General features: G+C 40.6%; 1 protein-coding gene and 1 pseudogene across 1 annotated transcript in view; both read left to right on the top strand.

The window, feature by feature from the left end:
- LOC148010524 (uncharacterized) overlaps positions 1-15,199 on the top strand; it is a 31,604-nt gene extending 16,405 nt beyond the window's left edge. The window contains exons 3-4 of the mRNA XM_087671273.1: positions 13,508-13,685; positions 13,795-15,199. Of these exons, the coding sequence (XP_087527399.1) occupies positions 13,508-13,685; positions 13,795-14,355 (739 nt within the window). The 3' untranslated portion in view covers positions 14,356-15,199. The remainder of the gene's footprint in view (positions 1-13,507; positions 13,686-13,794) is intronic.
- LOC148010525 (uncharacterized) lies at positions 7,082-10,652 on the top strand (annotated as a pseudogene).
- Positions 15,200-16,776: the final 1,577 nt, after the last annotated feature.

Below are 16,776 nucleotides of genomic sequence, written 5' to 3'. Positions count from 1 at the left end.
GCATTAAGTGCGATAGGCATCAATGACTACTCTACCTCTCACATAGAGAGTACATTCATAAAGTCCTTGAGCGTTTTTGCATGCAGGACATGAAGCTTATTGACTATCCATTACCTTCTTATGTGAAAGTCTGAAAGGTTGATTGTCCACAGACAGATGAGCAGATGGTCGAGATGGCCAAGATCCCTTATGCATCAGCCATGGGCAGTTTGACGTATGCCATGATAGCCACTTGTCCAGATATTACCTTTGCAGTTGGTGTTGTGGCACGCTATATGGCTACACCTGGTAGGAAACATTGGGATGCCGTGAAAGGTATCATGAGGTACCTGAAGGGCACAATAGATATGCGTATTTGCTATGGGAGCCAGAATATAGGAGTTGTGGGATACACAGACTCCGATTATGCAGGATATGTAGATAGTAGAAAGTCCACTTTTTGCTATGTATTCACCTATGCTGGAGGTGCTGTCTCTTGGATGTCCAAGGTTCAGAAGTGTACGGCTCTATTTATCATTGAGGCCGAGTATGTCGTAGCCACCGAGGCCTGCAGGGAGGCCATATGGCTAGGCCGTTTGGTTCATGACCTTGGGATTGATGCTTTACTTACGTTGCATTCGGATTCTATGAGTGCTATTTAGCTAGCCAAGAATCCGGTCTTCTATGCAAGGACGAAACACATTGAGGTGAGCTATCACTTCATACGTGGGGTCATGGAGGATAGATCTGTTGACCTTGTCAAGATCTCCATTGACGAAAATCCTGCAGATCTCCTCACGAAAAGCCTTATTATTGAGCGCTTTATCTTCTTCATGATGAGATTGATGGTCGTTGGATGAGATGACATTTTTTTCCTTATCCTGTTGTACATATGTACATTGTATTATCTTTTCTTTTTTCTTTTCACTTCTCATTGGGGCAGATTCGCCTTTAAGTGGGAGGTTGTTGGGGGTAAAGGCACCTCCGCCTAGCCGCCCGTGTAGTACTACACTGGCAGTAGCTCTCACTGCACACCGCAGGTGGCGGGCGCTCGCCACCGCCACTTTATTCTTTATTCTTTATTCTTTTAGTGACAGTTTGAGCCATGACTTGGGGCCTTTGACGTTTCAGCCATGACTTGATGGCTAGGTATCTCTCGAAGTTACGGGGCCACTTTGCCCAGTTGAGTCTCAGATACTATTAGCCCATCATGTCTATTGTTCTTCACTTCAGGTCACCTTATAGGTTGAACAATTGGATTACAAGGTGGATCTTGTCTCTTCCCTCTCTTAGGACACCTTTTTGGGTCTGGGATGCTGGAAAATGGTAGCCAGCTATGGAGAGAGAGAGGAGAGACAATGACATCAAGAGAGTGAACTCAAGCAAAAAGAGAAGAGTGTACTTGCTAGAATGAAAGATAGAGTGAAAATACAACTTATGTTTAGGTCAAGGGTTGACCTAACCAGCCTTCCACCAACTATCTAGCGTTAGGTTTATTTTACTCTAGAGCCTAGTCTCACTACTTTAAGTTTCTAAGACACTAGGTGTACACACCTTACATTGACACTTTAATAAGTGTCCACACCACATAAATTACATTGGACGCTGCCCATAGAATTGGCAAATTCTAACACCCCCTTGCAGTGTCAATTTGATGAAGTACAAGGATGATCAATCACCAAAGGGTAACAAGTTTAAGGACTTTTGAAAAGCCTCAAACTTCTCGCGTTGGTGATAGTGCCTTGGTGAAAATGTCTGCAACATTTTTCTGTGTGGATACATACATCAAGCTGATCTCTCGTGCATAGCATCTCTCTCTAACATAATGGTAATGCACCTCTATGTGTTTCGTGCGAGCATGAAACGTAGGATTTCTTGCTAGTACAATAGCACTTTGACTATCGTAAAGTGTAACATTTCCCGTGCCTCTCCCATAAGAACCCCCCTGCTCCGCCATCATTTTCGTCATCATCACCATCCGCAGCACGATTGAGGAGGAGGAGATGCTGTCAGGTCCGACTGATAGAAAGGAAGAAACCAAAGAAGCTTCCACTAAAAGCTTCTTAGGGGTGCTTCACCCGCAGATCGTGTGTAGGGCACAATTCGTTTGTGAAGGGAGTTCCCTTGCGGGAAGGAAGGACTGCCAACTTGCAGAGAATTTCAGCACATCCTCCACCTGTCCGACTTATTCCCAAATCCCAATTGCGATGGCCCCAAAGCACCACACAAGAGGAGCACGCGCGGGAGCAAGAGGAGCACGTGTAGGAGTCCCCACCCGAAGCGCAGGAATCGATAATACCCCTCCTGCGGATGTTCAGGTTCCATCAAATTCACCTTTTTCATTTCCGCATGATATGGGTGCATTAAGTATAAATTCGCATAGGGAAAACTTAATCGCATTGGAAATTTACTATAATTGAGCGCTCTGTTTAAAAAAAAAAGATCATAGGAATGTTCGAAAAAGTTTTAAATTGCATGTCAAGGTACTTATAACTCTTGCATCATCATGATGAAAGGTTGTTGCATTTTTGAATATATGGTTCATGTGTTAAAAGATGCACTTATGCAATAATGTTCTAGTTACATCTCGCATATAGGTTAAATATATATTGTGATGTTCTTGTACATTGGAAGGTTTGCATTGGGTAATTTACGTTGGCAAGAATGAATTATGTTGTATACAATGCATTTGTGCAATAAAAATCCCTTGTGATGACTGTAAATAGATTACTTCATAGAAGGATGTTTAATTAAAGAATAGATAGTTGCTATGGAGAGGAATAAAAGAGTTATATTTTATTTAGAATTCGCATAAGCAATTGCATTCTATTTCACGTGACTTGCATGGAAAAAAAAAAGATTATGTTTTTATTTCAATATCATTGTAAATATACATAGCATAACTTGCATGCATAAGCAACTTGCATACATAAGTAAATGTATGAAAAGAAAAAGGGTTATATTTTATTTGATGAATAGCATATAGGATGCAATATGCATGAAATGATAGTCACATTCAATACGAAAAGATAGGTTAAATTAAGTTAAAATTTTGTTTAGTATTGCGCTTGCAGAGTTAATCCAATGTTCTCGTACTTAGATCGTTCTATGTTGCAAGTAAGAGAGGGTACTAGGTCTTAGGACACGAACACTAGTAATATCGACAAACAAAGGATGTTAAGCGACCAAGCGAGTTGCTTGCAAATTGTCGTTACGACTTTAGACTACGGAACTAGGACGTTTTTCTAGTCCAAGATAAATCGATAGGTTAAACTCTAGGTTGGATTATAGATCAAGGCCTATGCCTTGGTCATTTGGAGGATAATTTCAGACAATCATCGGATTGTCTGATTGGACAATCTTACTAGGAACAAGTGGTCCATAAGGGAAAAGGGCGTGATCTTAGGGTTCTCATCTTAAAGATGGAAGGACCAAACGATAAAATCTCACAAGAAATCCTAGAGCCAAATTAATCTTCAACCTAGTGGGACTAGGGTTTTGGATTGGGGTCAATGGGACTCCCAGATCCTATACCTTGATCAAAGGTATTTTTAATCAAAGATTGCCATATGATAGGAGATGTAATTCCTTAAGATAGGTATTGCTACCTATCTCGTGCATCAAGTCTGCAAGGTCATATGCTATTGCAATTAAATCATGAGTATCTTTTAAAAGCAGCATAGCTTTTCCAGAAAGGATTTTATCATAAAATTCTGTGTTTCCATAGAATTAATTTATAGTTCATGTTTCTCTTCTTGATTTGCAACTTTTGACCAGTGAAACGTGAAATAATGTCCCTGTTAGTGATATTTTGCTAAGTTTCGCGTTTCATTGGTGAGATATTGAAATAATTTTCGTCTTCAAGGTAGTGTCCGGTGAAACGCGATTTCTTCACTGATTTGTCAAACTTAGGGCAATTGTGAACTACCAAGAAGCAAATTGACCAACCAAGGATGATGGGGTTGTCCAAGATCTATTTGACTATAGTACAAGGAAACCTAAGGTAATGATAATTGGGGTTGGTAGAGTATAAATCCTAACCTAAAGAAAAAGGGTAAACAAGCAATCTAGCTTGCCAAGCCCTTGGAATCTCGCCAAGTCGTGAACGATCCAGGATCGAATGCTGGGAGTATTCGGGAAGAAGGAATCACACCTTAGCAGTTGGTCATACGAACGACCACAGAATTGATTGTGATTATACACTTATGTACGTTGTTTGAACTTCTCTGCTCAAGGAACTAATTTAAGGCCAAACACTTAATGCTTCAGGTTAATAGCCTGGAGGGAGAGGCAGGTTCAGTTACCTCCGACTGCTTGCTTGGCCCTATCCAAGGGGGTTGTTAGCCGCGCCGGGTACATGGACTGAACTCGCCGCGAGAGGTCTCTTCGTGGGTGCTGCTTGGAGCGGGAGGACGCTTGGGTGCCAGGGGAGGCTCTGGCTGTAATTCCTTGCCTCCGGATCCCGCACAAGAGGCCGACGTGACTCGAGATGGGATCTCGAGGCCCGTGTACTAGTCTACGGGCAAAACTTGGAGCAACAATCTTGATGATTGCTGGGATAGCCTTCGGGCAAGATACTTGATGTATTCCAAGACTATGATAAATAAAGATCAAATATTTGAAAAAGGAACTTGCTTGACATTTTTTTTGTTTATGTCAGTGCCTAAGTTGTGTGAAGGAACCTGTGTTTAAATTGATTAATTAAGGAAGCTGCCTTTGTATGTCAAACATAATGTGGTAGGTAATTAGATAACTAAGCAACCCGAGGAAAGTGCGGTGGATGTGACTTGGGTCCGTCCTACAGAAGGGTGGTCCTGGTTAGTCGAGAACTTTTCTCAAAAGACGTGATAACGAAACTGTGAAGATCTAGAGTCAGGAGAGTTAGAATCTCAATTTATGCTGTTTTAGGGGAGCGGAATGGGACTATGCCTTATGGGCAGAAAGGTTGAGCTTCGCATCCCTCTCGTTTCCCATTCTCCATGAACCAAGTGCAGCATAAATCCACTTCGACTCTGTTGTTCCTACGCAAAGTGGTTCATTTGGAGCTCGACGCTAGCTACTTCCTAGAGACTTGGCTGATAGGAAAAAAACCCTGACTTCAGGTTGGTCCTAAGTGGGAACGACCGGATACTTCCGCTTTGGGGCAGACTTGGGAAGACCTAGATCGCAAACCCTGTGACATTCCTTGCGAGTGCCAGGTGGCGCTTCCTAGACTCTCTTCCCGATGGGCTGCTAAGACGTGTCCCACAGGTGGACAAGCGAACACGTTACATAAAGAATGGGTAGGACCCTCCAATGATAAATGTAGATCAGCCAACAATCTGTGCAACCGTACACATTCCACTGTTGCCGTGAAGGCTGGCTGCCCTTTACTCAACCTCACAAGACGAGATAGCCACTGTAGGCTGTTTCTTACTTAGCCATGAAATGTATGAACGGCCTAGAAAGAAACAGTGTCCACTAGTAGATTGCCTAGTGTCTGCATCACCAACCCAATCTGAATCACTGTAAGCCTGTAAGTGCAAGTCTCTTCCCTTAGGAAATAATAATGCCTGTGACTCAGTACCTTACAAATATTTGAAGATCCGCTTAACAGCTTGCCAATGTATGGTCCGTGGGCTATGCATATACCTGCTCACCTGAGATACTGCATATTGAATGTCAAGGCGTGTGTTGCAAAGATAAATAAGACAACTGGCTGTAAATTGCAACATCAGACATCTCTTCACCATCATGCATAGACGATTTAAGCCTGGCTCCATAGGAGTGCACATAGGTTTGCAATCTTGCACACTAAACCTATGTAACAACTTATCCACATATTGTGACTGTGACATGATGATCCCATGCTGATTTTGGGTGAATTGAATCCCCAAATAATAGTGTAGGCAGCCCATATTTGACATAGTAAATGCATGTTTTAATTCAGCCTTAAAATCTGCATTTTTTTCTTTTGTAGGTCCAGTGGGCAGCATGTTATCTACGTAAAGAATGATAATCAACAAGTCCCTCCCTTCATTCTTAATGTGTAGAGTGGGAGCAGTTGGACTATTTTTGAACCCTTTGCTAACCAAATAAGCATCGATTTTGGAGTACCTTGCACAAGGAGCCTATTTGAGACCATAAAGAGCTTTATGCAGCTTGCATACCATGTGCTCTTTCCCCTTAACCACAAACCGTGGAGGTTGTGACACATAAACATCCTCATGCAAATCCCCATTCAAGAATGCTTTTTAATGTCCAATTGATGTACTTTCCAGCCATAATTGCAGCCATAGCTATCACACATCTCACCGTACTCACAGGGATGTAGGAGCAAAAGTTTCTTCATAATGTATGCCCTTCCTTTGTGCATAGCCTTTTGCTACCAACCGTGCTTTGTACCATCAACCTTGTGTTTGAGTTTAAAAATCCATTTTGTGCCAATGGCCTTCTTGCCAGGTGGTAAATCCACAAGATCCCATTCAGAGTTAGTGGCAATAGAGTCTAACTTATCCTGCATGGCTTGGATCCAATGTACATCTTGTTGAGCTTCGTCCAAGGAAGTAGGCTCATCATCATCCAATAGTGAGCTCATAAACACATGCTCATCACAATCATCTACTTCCGTAAAATCAATCAAATGTGCCCCCCTGCATCATTTGTTGCATTTTTGGCAGCCTTGCTAGTGCATTGAGGTATAGGAGCATCCATTTTACTCTCCTGGAGAGTCTGTAACAGCCATCTTGGGACTGTTTTGGCTGTATTTACAGCAGTCCTTTCATGTTGTATTGCTTCTTTTATTGCATGTGGCAAACCATCATCGATACCTTGCTGGTCGGCAGCATATGGTGCAGCAATAGCTTGCTGTATTAAGTCTGTCTTGCCATTTACAGTAGACACAGACTCCAAAGTAAGTGGCAAAAGACCCTCAAAGACATCATCAATGTCATGGGTGGTTGGCATTTGAAATTGATAATGTGAAAATGTAGCATTTTCAGTAAATAGGACATCCCTATTGACAAAGACTTTCTTCGTGCGTGGGTCATATAAGCGATAGCTGGAGGTATTGATCTATGCATTCACCTATGTATTCACCTATGCTGGAGGTGCTGTCTCTTGGATGTCCAAGGTTCAGAAGTGTACGGCTCTATTTATCACTGAGGTCGAGTATGTTGCAGCCACCGAGGCGTGCAGGGAGGCCATATGGCCAGGCTGTTTGGTTCATGACCTTGGGATTGATGCTTTACCTACGCTACATTTGGATTTTATGAGTGCTATTCAGCTAGCCAAGTCTTTCATGTGAAGACGAAACACATTGAGGTGAGCTATCACTTCATATGTGGGGTCGTGGAGCATAGTTTCCAGAAACGACATTTTTGGTGCCCAGAAACAGGATGACCGTTTCTGGTCGTTTCTGTTTCTGGGAAACGACATTTCTGCCAGCGGGCAGGGTAAAACCCCCAAAACAGGCTGCGTTTCTTAGTCGCTTGCATATTTCGTCTCTCCCCTTGCTCGTTTTGGACTCTCCTACTGCTGCAGCTGCTCGAACTGAAGCAATCGTGCTTGAACTGCTGCACATCAGCCCGTGGTCACTCAGTATTGCTAAAAGCTCTCTTCTCGAAAGGTAACCTTCAGCTGTGAACATTCAGCTTGTTTTCCTGTATATTTCAGACCTGAATGTCTGCAATTTTCAGCCAAGATATATGAAATTTTTTGTCCTGCCAGTTGTGTGTGTACTATTTCAGCCTTGTGTGTCATTTGTTTGTGAAGATTCAGCCTATTTCATGCAGATTTCAGACCTGAATGTCTGCAATAATAAATTTTCAGCCAAGATATATGAATTTATTTGTCTTGCCAGTTGTGTGCACACTATTTGAGCCTTGTGTCCTTTGTTTGTGAACATTCAGCCTGTTTCATGCAGATTTCAGACTTGAATGTCTGCAATAATCAATTTTCAGCCAAGATATATGAAATTTTTTGTCCTGCCAGTTGTGTGTACACATTTCAGCCTTATGTGTTATTTGTTTGTGAACATTCAGCCTGTTTTCATGGCACATGTAGATTTCAAAACTGAAATTTTGCAATTTTCAGCCAAGCTATAAGAAAGTTTTTGTCTTGCCAGGCATGTGCACATTATTTCAGCCTTATGTGCTATTTATTTGATGTTTGGACAGCTTGTAGACAAGAAAATACCATGGCTCCTGATCCTAATTGGCGCCATGTTACTCTCATAACCTCATATGAGGGGTCAGGTGGATCTAAAAAGTGGAAATGTATTTATTGTGGCATGGTGAAAACAGGGAGTGTCACTAGGGTCAAAGACCATCTTGCTCATGTGCCAAGAAGAGACACAGCTCCATGTGCAAATGTGCCAAGAGATGTGAAGCTTTCTCTTGATTTATGGAGGAGGCAACGGTTTGGTCTTCTGACAGTTGGTGCAGAACAGGATCAAGACTTAGCCACAACTCAGCAACAAGAGGGTAGCATAAGTGTGGTTGGACCGTTAAAGAGAAGTAAGCCTGCATCAAATCCTGTTGCGAGTGCATCTGCTTCAGCCTCGATCTTTGATTCACGTGCGACGAGGACTTCTTTGTCTCAGCCTGATGTTTCAGGTGCTCCTAGAGGTTCATTACAGTGGGCTAGTATACATCTGCTATGTAAAAGCAAGCCATAGCTGAGGCAACTCGAGAGTTGATGAGATTGTTCATTAGATGTGCTATTCCCTTCCATGTGGCTAAAACAAAGCAATGGAGGCGAACCATAAAAGCTATTAGCCGCATTGGATGTGAATGGGAGGGCCCATCCTCAGAGGCACTATGCATACGGGAGCTCAAGAAGGAAAAGGCATGTATTGAGGTTCAATTAGAGCCATTGAAAGATGCATGGAAGAAGTATAGGTACACCGTTTTGTGTGATGGATGATCTGATGTCCGTAGGAGAAATGTGTATAATGTCATGGTCTCATGCTGTAAGGGCACTATATTTGTGAAGGCTATTGATGCCTCTTTGTCAAGCCTTGTAGTGACAGATGCATTTATATGGCAACATTTGCGGGATATCATCTTGAAAATCGGGCCTGAATATGTTGTGCAGGTTGTGACCGATAATGAAAGCAATTGTGTCTCCATGAGCAATATGTTAGAGGAGTTTCCAAGCATTGTATGGACACCATGTGCTTCTTATTCCATTGATCTTTTGATTGAGGATATAGGCAAAATTCAATGGGTTAAGGCCATATTCAGCAGGGCCACAAGTATGGTCAATTTTGTGAGGAGAAGGCCCAAGGTTCTTACCATATTTCGCTCATTTAACTATCTTGAGCTCTTAAAACCCTCCACCACCAGATTTGCCTACATCTTCATTATTCTTGAGAGATTGGTGCGCGTTCACAAGGAGTTGGTGCGCACTATATGGTCTGATGAGATCATGCAGTGGGATGAGTATGATTATCCAAAGGCCATGGCATTTCAGTGCAGTGTCATGAATGATACTTGGTGGAAAGATGTGGAGGCTATGGTAAGAACTCTCAATCCTATCTATACAGTGCTACGCATTACCGATATGGAGGGTAGCACTATGGGTCTTCTTTATGAGTATATGGATAAGATAGGAGAGACTCTAAAACAAAATAACTTTTTGCCCTCGGACAAGTAAGTAACTCTGGAGTCTTTATTTTACAAATTGATATTATATGTGTGAATTTTGAAATTTGAATAACTATTCTTGAGACTTGAATTGACATTTCTTCAATGTTGACATCTTAAGGATTGCTCAAATCGTAGCTGTGTGGGAGAGGAGATAGAATTGGTTTCATAGACCAATTCATGCAGTGGCCCATGTCTTGCATCCTCTTCGGCGAGATGATGAGCAAAGTGAGTGTGAGGAGCTAGAGGAGGGATTCATAGAGTATATGACAAAGGTGACAGCTGGTGATGTGTCAATGCTTCAAAGGATTGAGGATGATCTTTTGACATTCTGCAATGAGAGCTTGCATTTTAGTAGAGAGACTGCGAAGTTGAGAGAGACTCAACTTCAGCTTGTCTCATGGTGGGAAAAGTATGAAAATTGTGCGCCCACATTGGTAATTTGTAATCCCAAGATTTCTTTTAATAATTATATACAATCACATATTTGTAATTTATTATCACTGGCATTCACTGTATAGTTTGATTATTGAAAGTTGAATCTTAGATTCTTATGGTTCTGTTTGTGTTTCTCTTTGAATGATGATTTATAGAAACACATTGCTATACGGGTTCTCTCACAAGATTGTAGCTCAGGCCCTTGTGAGAGAAATTGGAGTACTTGGGTCCTTTCCATACAAAGAAAAGAAATAAACTTACCACATCTCAATTAGAGATGTTGGTCTTTTGCCATTGCAACTTCCAACTGCTTGAGAAAAACGATATTCATCCCGAGCTTGCGCAGGTGATTATATTTATATTTTGCTAATAGCTTATGGTCTTTGAAGTTTGACTCTTGAATGCCAATTCTAGAATCTAAAGTTGATAACTTTTTTAAATCTCTATGTTAAATAAATACATGTAAATATTGACAAGATCGACATAGAGAAGGTGAGGTTTGTTCTAGACATCACTCCAGAGGAGCGGGACATATATACCATGCTCTACTAGGAGATGATAGCCCTGAGCCGTACCACGTTGTCAAAGAATTTACTGTCCATGATATAAATCATGGGATTCTTATAAACACAGAAGAGTTTCACTGGAAGTTGTATGAGATATTTGCATACAAAATTCAGGCATTATTATCCAATATCTACCTTAGTTATACAAGTTCTTTTGTATTTAGCATATAATTTGCAGATATACCATGTACATTTATGAAAAATAAGTCTATGGGAACCTATAACTTGGACATCTGGAAGTAATTGACAGTCTGCTAGATAAATCACATTAATTCAGGTACAAAAATATGGACAAAACCCAAAAATGTTGCCAAAAACAGTCAAAAGTCCACTAGGTCCACATGGGACCAAAAGTAACTGACTTAGGTGACCAGCAAGTGACCTAGGCTGGTCAAAAAGTGACCAGGGTTGGAGCAGAGAGCAGCCCGCGTTTTTCGGCGCAAAATGCGGGCTGCTCTGTCTGAGGGAAACTGGAAGAAAGCTGGAGCTGAGATGCATGGAGTGGAGCATGCAAACTGAAGATTAACTGGTCCAACTACTGAAGATGTAAACTTGGTGAGAGCTCCACTTCTCTGCCTCTTTGGTTTGACGAAAATGCATGCTGAAACTGTCTATAAAAGAGGGGAAATTTGAGAGAAGAGTATTCAGCCTGCTCTTATGCACGACTTCTCTCATCTTCTCTACCTTATTCTTGGTCCAATGAAGCCCGACTTGTGCCCAAGTACTTGAGTGACTTTGGGGCAAGCAAAGGGCGAGGATATTGAAGACTTATGGATTGTTATGGGCCGAAATAACCAGTCATAAACAGGGCAGCCCACTATTTTGATCTATTTTTATGAGCAAACATGGGTTTTTTATGATTGTAATAGAGGAAAATGACCTCTTTTCTTCAGGACATTGTTCATAGATGGTCAAAAGTGCTTCTTCTTGAGTTTACGCACTCATTTTGAATTTGTTTATGGGCTGGATTTTTCTGTAGGAGGATCAGGATGACAACATCTCTATTGGCTTAGATGATGTTGCTACAGATGCTTGAGCCTTGAGCCTTGATTTATTGTTGATGTTGAGCATTGTTGACAGTTGTCAGTTGCTTATGTTTTTTCCCATGGTTGGCCAGTGGCCGTTGTTTGAACTTTGAAGTTATCAGTTCTTTGAGATCTCATAGATCTATTATCTTACTTTGATATTTGACTCTTGAGACATGTCATGACTCACATGATACATCATATGATCATTGCTATAGCTTGTAGTCTTGACTCTTGAGTCTTTAAATTGGCTTTTGTTGATGCTAGATGTATCTAGATTCTAGAATCTAGGCTGCCTTCTTTTGAAATTTGAATGATGAATGATGAATCTTGATGTATCATGTATCTACTTAGTACTATGATCTGTCACCGGTGACTACTCGTATTATCATGAGTGACGAGTGAAGAGTCTCATGAATGATGAACTTAACTTTTAACTTTTAAGTTCTGATCATGATTCTTGGATGGCAGATGTTATTATGCTAGTATGTTACACTTTTGTTTCAAAAAATTGTAAGTTATTTTGGGTGATTTAAGATTTCTTCAATCTTGTGATTTGCAGCCTGAGAAATTGATAACTATGTGAAATTGCTGCGCAATGTGATTTGTGAAATTTAAATCATGGGTCTTGGAAGTTGGATTCTTGTGCTAAAAGTTAAGATTGTTCAGTCACCAGTGATTCTAGTCTCTAGTATACTTAGTATGTGTATATATATGTATATTAAATCATAATTTATTGGGTTCTCCGAAACGTTGTTTCCACCAAAATTTCAAATGGCCGAAACTCCGAAACTCCGTTTCTTTCAGTTTCCGAAACTCTCGTTTCCAAAACGCATGGAAACTATGTCGTGGAGAACAGGTTCGTTGACCTTGTTAAGATCTCCACTGACGAAAATCCTGCAGATCTCCTCACGAAAAGCCTCACTACTGAGCGCTTTATCTTCTTCATGATGAGATTGATGGGCGTTGGATGAGATGACATTTTTTTCCTTATCCTGTTGTACATGGGTACATTGCCATGGCAATTCAAAGTGCGGAGATTGCCACCATCCTTTAAGGGGGAGAGGATAAGCCACGATAATGGAAAAAGTGCAAAGGTGCGACTAAACATCATGGCAAGTGAAAAGTGCTTAGCCAGCCAATACTTAAATTCAGCTGACTTAAAAGTGTAAAACACATATCACAAAGTTAGGTGGTATTTTTATATATTGTGCTTGGAAGATTTGAACTGCTAGCAAACCGTGCATTTTTTTGAGTATGGGGCTGTCCTTTTGCAGACTAGGCAAGAAGTGTATTTCTAGAACCGCTATATACAAGCAGTAATACCTTTTGATCATCACAATTAATTGCATGATATTCTTTCATAACCTTTTTAAGTATTTGGTTACCCATTGCCTTTGTTTCATCAAACATTAAACTTGAATCCAAATGATATCAATGGTAAGAGCACTCACTTGTCATCCCCTCGATATTACACATACATGCATACATACGTACACATATATGTATATATGTGTGTGTGTGTGTGTACATACACTGGAATATCTAATGTGATTAATTACTGAATGTGTGTGTGTTTGACTGGTTATAGTTCTTGTTTAAGGTTTTAATATCAGTGCAAGGAAGTACAAATTTTCGCATTCAAAGTAACAATTCTTTATTGCTTTACTTTATAACAAGCCACTCTCCCTGTTGTTATGTTTATTGATCACCTGAGAGTGCATAATGTGCTTCTTTTACCTTCTCTCAAGTTTGTGAAAATTGAGCTGTTTTTCTGAAAGGACTAGTGGCTAGTTAAAATCAGGCACTTTTGACTGATGTGACTAGCAGATAGTGATTCATTAAAGTTGCTAATAGCACTCCTGGGTTCTAGGTGGGAAGCTGCTCAATGTCCAAAAGTAAAAACAGCAAAAATTCAAAGAAAAGATCCTGGTTCTAAACAAACTGCCTATATGCCAGAGATTCCACCTATACCAACATGTCCACTTGAATTAATTCCTTCCAAGGACTGGAAGAACTCCTTTTTGGCAGATTTCTCGGGCTTGCGAGCTGTATGTTTCTTGTTTAAGTGTATCTCGTCAGGGTTTAAAGGAGCTTCAATTGTTAAATGTTCTTACCATTGTCGTTGGTTTTAATTCATAATGTTATGACTTTTGGCAGTCATTCACAAGGCTTTCAGCAGAGCACACTAACATGATCAATAATCTCCTACCACTTCCTCCTATTCGCAACAAAGATATTTGGAAATCCTTTTGCTTTTCCAGGGCCAACAAATCTGAATCAAACAATCAACACCCTGTGGATGAAAAGGACAGTGAAATTCCTTTCAGAGATGTTCATGAAGCTTCTGAGAGATCCTCTTCAGATGAAGAGACCTGTCATAGAGAGAGTGCTTGTGGTATCACGGCATGTTCTCCTTTTCTTAATATTCTCTTGAGATTGGACGAGATCTCCAGAGCAATTCTATTCAGATATCATGTCTTATGGCTGAAAGAGCAGACGCATCTCTCGTATGAAAGAGCCCTATGGTTGTTCTCTTTGTCAGTGGCAGTTGATTTTCCACTTGATGACCAGACAAGTGCTGCATTTCGTGACTTACTGAGAAAATGTTCAGAGTTTAGAAAAGATAAGCAGCCTGAGGATGAAGAGCTACACATGATTAACATTTTGATAACAATAGCTGGTGATTACTTTGGCCAGGCAGAACATCCTGTTGGATGATGCTCATTCAGCTGGATGCACATGTGCCTTAGGTTTGGATTGTTCAACAAGGAGTCGGCCTCCTGAATTTCATTGAGATGGTATTGAGTGGAAGTGAACATAGTTGGCCATGTGGTAAATATCGTAAAGCCAAGGTGATGGCAACTGGTGGGATATATTAGTAACAGTCTTTGATGACGAAGATCATAATCATGAGCATATGCATGCTGAAGCACAGTGTGTTCATTTTTAAGTTCTTACAGTGTGGTTGGAAATGGTTGAAATCTACTATCTCTGTGATGCCATGGATGATGGCTACTTCATAGACAAGTTTGATTTTCATGGGTAACCATATCTCTCTGTCCCATGCCTACGATAATGGGAGATTTGCTTATGATTGGAAAAGTTGGGGGAACTTGGAATGTTGAGAGTAGTCTCTTTACTGTAACCCTTGGGACAGAATATGGCAAAGAAAAATCATAATGTATGGAACAACTGAGAAAAACTTAGAATCTTTACTAAGTTAGATGAGTTAGTCCAGGGAGTGTGCATGTGTAGTTTGTATATCAAAATCACGGTATGCATCTTATTGTAGACAGGCGTAACTTGCAAGAATTTTTCCTTCCGTTTGTCATATTGTACAGCAACATCTTTGAGTCTCCACAGAACACCAGTATGATCTATCTGTACCCATCAAAGCAATTTCAGGTTAAGGCGAACTTTATCACTGCACCATGTAAAAGTTACTGTCTGTCTGTTTTGGCCTTTTAGTTTCTTTTACTGAAACCGAAGTATATCAAAGCCCACCTTTTCCTGTGGTTGGGTTTTCTGTGGCAGCATTGTGCCCCTCCTTTTGATCTGTTAAAACATTAGAGATCATGTGTTGCTTATAGTCTCTTCTCTTCTATTGGGGCTTTTGGAAAAGTAAGTAATTACAAATCCCTATTGGCCAGTCGTAAGGTTGAAGGTACAAGCTTAGCCCTCTAGCTGTGTGTGTCAGAGGACGATGCATCTTCCTCCTAGAACTTATTAGGCCATGGCAAAGAACCAGAGGAACGTGATACATACTGGTGCAACTTTCGAGCTGTGGAAATTGTTTGGTACAGTACACCTTGTGCAATCCTTACCCTTGTGGTGAAGTCCTTGTCACAGTATTAACGCTTACCTTGAGCTTTGGCACGTATAACCCCCCCATTTCCTCCCCGCCCGCCCGCGAAGTACTAGTCCTTATCAAGATATTGGCAAACCTCACAAGATTTCTTGGTGAATGACTAGTGCTGTCTACTTGTCAAGTAGGTCCTTCAATGGCATGACCGATGTGGCTCTAAAAGATTACATCCATGGACTTCACTCCATAACTTTCGTTAAACCCATGAAGGGGAAAGGAAGTGGGGCTTTCGTTCATCAACCTATCTTGTTGCTCCAGCTAAGGCCAAACATATGAAGGGGAAAAAGCATGGGCCAAAGATTTTGTCAGAAATCAATTCGGATGGTTTAAACAATACACTTTCCTGGGCTAGTATGGTTTTCGAACAGTTTCATGGTCCACGCTCCTACTATCAGCCTCCACAACTATCTCATACATGGGTGAAGCATGCCCTAGAATGTCAAAGAGGTTAATTTGCCCATTATAACTTAAGTCTAGTTTTATCTTGCTTCATGTTTGGAACTAATGCTAGCGTAAGTATTTTCATGTCTATCGTACATCCCCTTATCAACATCCATGACAGTAATAATCAAAATTCAACTCATCTTGCCAACAGCTAAATAAAGCAAGATGGAATGGACATAAGGAACGTGTAAAGGAGGGAAAAAGAAACTTGCAATAGTTAGTTGAATTTGAAAAGTATGCCAATGGGTTTAGTTGTAACCATGTACTTGGACACACGGCCGCTTGAATGTAATGTGTTGTCGCAAATTGAGAAGAGCGAGAAGCCCTATTTTATATTTAATGCAAATTATGCATAATATGTTTCTCTTTTGTGTATGTGGTTACACATTATCACATAAATGTTTTCCATGCAACAAAACCACCATCCTTGAGTTCACTTGACCAAAATGTAGTATTGTAGAGAAGTGGGAATCAAATTGATTTGTTGCCTATCTTGTAGCTTTGGATATGCCAAAGTAGGCAATACATTGTTAGTTGAGATAAAGCTAAAATGTGTGAAATACTATGTTTCAATCATTGTTGAAAATGTTATTCCAATAGTTTCCAATGGTGCTCTTTTGGAAAGAAATATGGATAATTTGACCTTAAGTGGACAATCAACTGTCTTTGGGGTTGAGTGCTCTTTTGGAAAGAAATATGGATAATTTGACCTTAAGTGGACAATAAACTATCTTTGGCTTAGTGGATTGCTCCAGATGTTACTTAGGAGCTATTAGTTGGTTTGTTCATATGAATGCACGGTATGTAAAGTTCCTAGAACACCACAATAG

The sequence above is a fragment of the Lygodium microphyllum genome, chromosome 29 (assembly GCF_053477565.2).
Source record: "Lygodium microphyllum isolate KBCC chromosome 29, Lygodium_microphyllum_v1.1.10, whole genome shotgun sequence".
In the NCBI taxonomy this organism is placed as follows: domain Eukaryota; kingdom Viridiplantae; phylum Streptophyta; class Polypodiopsida; order Schizaeales; family Lygodiaceae; genus Lygodium; species Lygodium microphyllum.
Note: the sequence above shows the minus strand (reverse complement) of the source record. Positions and strands in the feature narration are given on the sequence as shown.